Raw genomic sequence first — 8,167 nt, forward strand, 5'->3', positions numbered from 1 at the left:
TGAACATAACGAACAGGTTGTTGCCAAGTGGGAAGGGAAGTGGACCATTGGTTATTTCTCTGGATATCTAAAATGTTCCTTAAATTGTTTCATTGGGTGAAACATACTTGTGGGAAAATTTATTGATGAGATCGTTCGCTTGTGTATTTATGATCAGAACCTTAGTTTAATATCATCATTTTGGAAAAGTTTACAACGAGAAATGGATTATCTGGTCAAGAATTTAAGGAATGTGGAGATACAACTCATGAAAGCTTAGTGAAAGTAACATAAATGGTCAGATGCGACATGGGGAAATGTATGAGATAATAAGACCAAATACCCTTATTTGGTTGTTTAGTTCAAATTTCGAGGACGGAATTTTTCGAAGTTGGGAAGTTTGTGATAACTCAAATTTAAAATATATAAATATATATGTAATTAGACTATATAATTATAATAAAATGATTAATTCAAGGATTAATGAGTTAATTAGTAAAGATTTATGGGGTTTAATGTCCAAACCCGTCACCTTCATTGGGGAAGTAAAATTCAAGCAAATGAAAGGTTTCATCAGTTATAAACTTGGGCATTATAAAGAGCCTGAAAAATGGTGCAAAATGCCAACTGGAATTGCGAGAAAACATTGAGAATCGAAGGAGAAATGGGTGGAGTAAGATTGCGAAGTTTTTTTTTTTTTTTTTTTTTTTTTTTTTTTTTTTTTTTGGAGTTCAAGCATTATAAGGTATGTTCTTCTAGTTCCTGATCGAATTAGTTAAGGATTTAGCTTTAGAATATGTGTTATGTGGTCTAGCTCGATCGTACATGTCTGTTTCATCCATGTTGAGGTTCAATTTGCTAGAAAATGCATTTATAAGTTTTAATAAAAAAAACGATATAGTCAATCTAGAATTATGTTGTTTTATGTTAAACTAAAATGGGATTTGTGTTGGTAAGCTGTGGAGAGGACAAACATTGGTTTTTACACAATTATTTGATATTATTCTGAGTAAGTTCGAAGCTCAAAAAAAAAAAGAATGGCAGATTTTTCGGGTGGGGAAGACAGAGGTTCGGGACTGTTGTATTGGAACGAATATTTCTTAGCCGATAGTCATTATCTTATTAATAAGTTTTTCATATTTATCCTTTATTATCTTTTATGGTTTCCTTTGATTAAGGATTGTTTAGTTTTGGCTTTCTGGATTGTATTTAAAGAACTGTTTTATTGGCTTGGTGACAATAAGAAAATATGTTCCATTCCATCTCTCTGATTATCAAAATCTACATGGTATCAGAGCAGGTTTCGGAAACATCAAAACCATAAACAGGCATCGTCATCATGGCAGGCGATGATCCAGGCAAATCCAAAAACAATCCAGAACCGATCGATGCAAATTCAGAATACTACCTGCATCCTTCTGAGTATCCGAAATAGCTCCAAGTAAACGAGAGCCTCACCGACAACAACTTCAATGATTGGAGCCAAGAGATGACCAATTTTTTGTTCGCAAAGAATAAGATTGGTTTCGTTGATGGCACCCTCCATAAACCCGACAAAAGTAACGAGAAGTATATGGCGTGGATGCGGTGTGATGCCATGATCAAAGGATGGCTCACTACCACCATGGACAAGGAGATACGAAGCAGTGTGAAGTATGCCAACACTGCCCTCGAAATCTGGAATGATTTACACGAAAGATTCGGGAAGGAAAGTGCTCCAAGAGGATATGAACTCAAGCAATCCATCACACAGACACGTCAAGAAGGGACCTCTGTTTCAGCCTACTATACCAAACTCAGAGGTATATGGGATGAAATAGATTCCATTTTGCCGACTCCTCGATGTGAATGCGATGGCTACGAGTGTAATATCGGAAAGAAAATTACTGAACTCAAGGAAAAAGAAAGACTCTACGAGTTTCTAATGGGTCTTGATGCCGAATTTTCAGTCATGAGGACCCAAATACTAGCCACCAAGCCGACGCCTAGCCTCGGGATAGCATACCATCTGGTGGCGGAAGATGAACAACAGCGAAGTATTGTTGCTGGAAGAAAGATCACGACCACTCCAGATGCCGCTGCCTTCCAAGCCTCGCAGCAAGTCAGCTGTGAGAATCAGAATCACAAAAAGAACTGGCAAAAGACCGACAAGACAAGCTCTAACAATAAATCCGGACACTGCACCTTTTGTGGCAAAGATGGACACGTTAGAGACGGGTGCTTCAAGCTTGTCGGATACCCGGACTGGTAGCAAGGGAAAGGAAAGAAGGAGATGGTGAAGCCAAAGGCAGCCTTGGCAGAAACGTGCGTTGACAAGATGCCATGATTGAGCGACCAACAATATGAAATGCTTCTAAAGATTCTCATCAAGAGCAGCAACGACAAACCCAACAATACCCCGAAGGCAAACATGGCAGGTAAATTTAATAATGAAAGTGACTAGATAATTGACTCGGGAGCAACCGAATGTATGACTTACAATCAGGAGTCTCTTGAAAACTTCACTATGGGAGGTAGAGAATTTCCCATCACCATCCCCAATGGTGAAACCATTCCCGTCAAAGGAAACGGTGAACTTACCTTTAAAGGAGGGATTAAAATTAAAGGAAACGGTGGACACGTTAGAGACGGGTGCTTCAAGCTTGTCGGATACCCGGACTGGTAGCAAGGGAAAGGAAAGAAGGAGATGGTGAAGCCAAAGGTAGCCTTGGCAGAAACGTGCGTTGACAAGATGCCATGATTGAGCGACCAACAATATGAAATGCTTCTAAAGATTCTCAGCAAGAGCAGCAACGACAAACCCAACAATACCCCGAAGGCAAACATGGCAGGTAAATTTAATAATGAAAGTGACTAGATAATTGACTCGGGAGCAACCGAATGTATGACTTACAATCAGGAGTCTCTTGAAAACTTCACTATGGGAGGTAGAGAATTTCCCGTCACCATCCCTAATGGTGAAACCATTCCCGTCAAAGGAAACGGTGAACTTACCTTTAAAGGAGGGATTAAAATTAAAGGAGTTCTTTATATACCAAATTTTAAATGCAACCTTATATCTGTCAGTCAACTAACGAGAAATTTGAATTATGCCATTACCTTTTTCCCGGATTTCTTTGTAATACAGGGCTTGAGTACGAGGGGCTTGATTGGAATGGGTAAGTGCATTGGTGGACTCTACAGAATGGGGATCATGCAAGAAGGTCGGTGAGCTATGGCAGTCACTACCACAAATCAATGGCATAAAAGACTTGGTCACCCATCAAATAAAAAATTATCTCATATTTCTTTATGTAAGGATTTTAGTAGTAACTCTAAAGAAGCTTTTTGTGATTCATGTCTGAGAGCTAAATTAACTAGACTCCCTTTTCCTACAAGTACAATAAAAACGAATGATTGTTTTGAGATGATTCATTGTGATATTTGGGGTGGTTATAGAACATTTTCACTTACACATGGAAGTTATTTCCTCACTATAGTTGATGATTATAGTAGGGCTGTTTGGGTTTACATAATCAGGCACAAATACGAGGCAAGTGATTATTTGATCAGTTTTTACAATCTCATCCAAACACAATTCCAGAAGAACATTAAATGAATCAGATGTGACAATGGAGGAGAGTTCACCTCCAATCACATGAAAAGCTTCTATGCTAATCACGACATCGAGCTCGAAACAACCTATCCACATACCCCTCAACAAAACGGGGTTGTGGAAAGAAAGCACATGCACCTCTTGGAAATAGCGCGTGCCTTGCGATTTGAAGGGAAGTTACCCATAAGGTTTTGGGGGGAATGTGTTTTGTCGGCTGCCTATATCATCAACAGATTACCTTCCAAAGTAATTAAATACAAAACGCCATATGAGATAATATATGGAAAATAACCTCCTTATGAGCACATGCGTGTATTGGGCTGTCTGACTTACTTCTGTAACACCAAAACAAAGGGAGATAAATTTGCTCCACGAGGAAAGGCAGGGGTGTTTTTGGGATTCCCTTTTGGCACAAAGGGTTACAAAGTCTATGATTTAGAAAAACGAAAAATAGTCGTAAGTCGTGATGTCAAGTTTTTTGAAAACGTCTTCCCATTCTCTAGCCACAAAGAGAATGTAAACCAGGTAGAGAATGAAATCGTTGGTGAGTCTCAACCAACTGATGGGCCTGGAATCGACATGGAAAGTGATTTATACCATAAAGAAAATCCCAGCGCATCCATTGTAACAGAAGAGGCCGACGACATGGATTCAGCCATGCAAAGTAATGAGCCCAATAACCCACCAGAAGATATGACATGAGCTGACGAAGCCAATAACGATCTGTCACCTAATAATGGTGACCCGCAATATCTGAACAATTCAAGCCGTACTTCTCAAAGGGCCAAGACTCAACCCTCACGGTTCAAGGATTACGAAGTTAACATCCCACCGTCTGTCGATCATGCACACCCAAGTTCCAATCAAGCTTCCTCCACGGTACACCCTCTTGCTCATTATGTCACTTATGAAAAGTTTTCTAACAAACACAAAAGATTTTTAGCGGCCATCACGTCACATGATGAGCCTAAAACTTTCTTTCAGGCATCACAAAATGAAAATTGGCGAAATGCCATGAAACGTGAAATCAAGGCACTTGAAGAAAATCAAACGTGGTCCTTGGGACCTTTACCCGATGGAAAGAAAGCAATAGATTCTAAATGGGTGTACAAGATCAAGTATAAACCAAATGGGGAGATCGAACGCTACAAAGCCAGGCTCGTAGCAAAGGGCTTCACACAGATGGAAGGAATGGACTATCACGACACTTTCGCGCCTGTTGCAAAATTAGTAATGATGCGCACTCTTCTTACTTTAGCTGTGAAGAAGGACTGGATTATACACCAGTTAGACGTCAACAATGCGTTCTTACATGGTGATCTCAACGAAGAAGTGTACATGAAGCTTCCACAAGGTTTCTCAAAAGACAATGATACACGTGTTTGTCGCCTCAAGAAGTCACTATATGGCCTTAAACAAGCGTCACGTAATTGGTATCATAATTTCACCCAATCTCTGTTAGAGCTTGGTTTCACTCAATCCAGGGCAGATTATTCGTTGTCTATATACAACAAAAATGCAGTTTTTGTAGCAGCTTTGATTTATGTTGACGATGTGATCATTGTTGGTAATGATATGGACATGATTCAATACACCAAGTCTCAACTCCACCACAGATTTAGCATTAAAGACCTCGGCACCTTGAAGTATTTTTTGGGAATCGAAGTGGCTCGTACGAAGGAGGGTTTAGTCCTTAGTTAGCGAAAATATACTTTGGACATTTTAGAGGACAGTGGCTTGCAAGGGTGTCGTCCAAGTGGGTTTCCCATGGAACAAAATCTAAAACTCGATAAGAATGAGGAAGAAGAAAAGGTTGATGTTGGTAAATACAGGCGATTGGTTGGACGATTGTTATATTTGCAAGCCACACGCCCGGATATTTCTTACTCTGTTAACGTGTTAAGTCAATTTGTCTCCGACCCTAGACAAAATCATATGAATGTGGTTACTTGTGTCTTAAGATATTTAAAAGCCACCCCGGGTCAAGGTATTTTGATACCCCGCCAAGGAGGCCTGAAACTAGTCTCTTACTGTGATGCTGATTGGCTTGGATGTCCCTTTTCAAGACATTCTCGCACCGGGTACTTGCTCCTCCTCGGTAGTGCTCCCATATCTTGGAAGTCGAAGAAACAATCAGTTGTTTCCCGTTCATCGGCTGAAGCGGAGTACATGGCAATGGCTAGCACAGTCAGCGAAATATTGTGGGTTCGATCATTGCTTAAGGAAGTTTGCGAAGCACCTACGGAAGGAACTACTCTATTTTGTGACAACTTAGCTGCCAAACACATTGCTAACAATCCATTTTTTCATGAAAGAACGAAGCATGTAGAAATGGATTGTTATTTTGTCCGAGAGCGAGTTGAGTCGGATGAAATACGTCCCATGCACATTAATACCACAGGTCAAATAGCCGATCTTCTTACCAAGCCATTAGGAGCTCAGCAACTTCGAAACTTACTTGTCAAGTTGGGCATGCAAGATTTACACGCTCCAACTTGAGGGGGAATATTGGAACAAATATTTCTTAGCCGATAGTCATTATTTTATTAATCAGTTTTTCATATTTATCCTTTATTATCTTTTATGGTTTCCTTTGATTAAGGATTGTTTAGTTTTGGCTTTCTGGATTATATTTAAATAACTGTTTTATTGGCTTGGTGATAATAAGAAAATACGTTTCATTCCATCTCTCTGATTATCAAAATCTACATGTTGTTTCCATGGACGGGTCAAAGGTTTCATTATAAAGTTTAAATTGGATGAATTTTTAAATAGTAAATAAAAAAACATCATACGTATTTGTGTGAAATATATAAATTGCCTTTTCAAAGCATCTCACATCTATTTTCCTTTCGGTTGAAACTCCAATTACATAAACGATCCCTCCATGTGCGACGAGTTGCTGGTTTTATTTTGATTCATATAATCAAAGCATATGTTTTTGAAAGTTAAACATTGGGGATTATGAAATTGCGTAATCAGTCCCTATCAATCTTTAAACATGTTGTTTTTAGTTTTTTTTATTTTATTTTTTTATTTTATTTTATTTTTTTATTTTATGGATTAAATATTAGATTTCATGGTCAACCATTGAAGTTTTGGTAATTAAAACATTTGTCCATTTTATAGAATAAAAAATTAACCGATTGATTTTAAAATTATATATTTTAATATATTTCTAGCATGGCAAATTAAAATGATGGTGGGTCGAACAAGATTTACGATTAGTTATATTAAAAGTCACGGACACATAGGATAAGATAGGATAACATGTTTTTTGGATCATTCTCTTAGAAAAAACTGTTGGTGGAATGTAGGGAGTGTGTAGCGCGATAATCTTCGGTTTAAGACTTTTCAGCTGCGAGGTGAGTTTTCTCGTATTCTGTGGTTGTTCGCACATAAATGTTTATCATGTGTGTATTATGTGGTTTTTATTTATTTGTTGACAATATGTTTTATGATAAGTATGATTGCGTGCAAATGTTATTTTGGAATTGTTCTCTATTGTGTGTGTTTTTTGGATGACATGTTTAGCGGGAATGGGTGGGTGTTTAATCGTCATGAGCATGATGAATGTGTGTGATCGGCGGGGATGGGAATTGACAATCATACTCATTTCTTTGGATATTTAAAATACTTGAGTACAATGGATGATGAGTTGTCTCAAAGAGATGAGAAACGAACCTTTGGTTCTTTCTCCGAATAATTAATCGTTCCCCTAAATTATGTCATTGAGTGATATATTTGTTGTATGATTTATTGAAGATATATGATAAAACTATTTGTTTATTTTTTAAGTGATGGACATATATGTGCAACACGAACTCACTAGGCCCTAAGCTTACCCTTTTAGATACTTTAAATGTGCGCAACCCAAAAAACTATTTAACAAGTGACAGTAAGAAGGCTAAGGAGAGGATTGATCAGCAAGACGACAAGGGAGTTCCGCAAAGACGTAACACCCGAAGCTCTTCGGTTGAAGACTTTATTTTATTTTATCTTGCTTCCGCTATAGACTATAGTTTATAAGTAAGTTCATAATTGATCTTAGGAGATGTTGGAACGATTGTTTGTCATTTAATCGATATTTGAAAATTGGGGTGTTACACCCTTCACCCCTAGATTCCTACACTATGCTATCTAAAAGCTACTTTTACTTTCCCAAACCTTAAACTCTTTATTTTGGGTCATCAACCAAAGTGTTAGTGCCTCTTTTTACCCATTCATTGCTCTCAAATTGCATTTCTAACATTATTTTCTTTTCAGATTCATTCCATAAATCTATATGAATGTTTTCTTGAAAATAGGTTATGTCATTATCTCTTATGTCCCCAATAGGGAAAATGACTTACCAAGGTAATTAACTTTTTGATATGTTCATATATAGGTAACTATCTTTTTTTGTATATATATAGATAACAAACTTGTTGGAAGTGTTCACATATGACCATTATGACCTGCTATAGCAGGTTAAATCCTAGATGTGAACACTTTCAACAAGTTCGTTACCTAGATGTGTACAAAATAAATAGTTACCCAAATATGAATGAAACGAAAAGTAAAAATAAATTACATGAATGGTCCCTGTGGTTT

At 37.7% G+C, this 8,167-nt stretch overlaps 1 protein-coding gene across 1 annotated transcript; it reads left to right on the top strand.

The window, feature by feature from the left end:
- The first annotated feature begins 1,468 nt into the window (after positions 1-1,468).
- On the top strand, positions 1,469-2,230 carry LOC111882795 (uncharacterized). The gene has a single exon (XM_023879167.2). It carries the CDS (start codon positions 1,469-1,471, stop codon positions 2,228-2,230), a length of 762 nt encoding a protein of 253 aa, XP_023734935.2.
- The last annotated feature ends 5,937 nt before the right edge of the window (positions 2,231-8,167 follow it).

Source organism: Lactuca sativa, chromosome 1 (assembly GCF_002870075.4).
Source record: "Lactuca sativa cultivar Salinas chromosome 1, Lsat_Salinas_v11, whole genome shotgun sequence".
In the NCBI taxonomy this organism is placed as follows: Eukaryota; Viridiplantae; Streptophyta; class Magnoliopsida; order Asterales; family Asteraceae; genus Lactuca; species Lactuca sativa.

Bases quoted from the DNA above. Each gene is read 5' to 3' on its own strand.
- LOC111882795 (XM_023879167.2), top strand. From the start codon at position 1,469: ATGACCAATTTTTTGTTCGCAAAGAATAAGATTGGTTTCGTTGATGGC.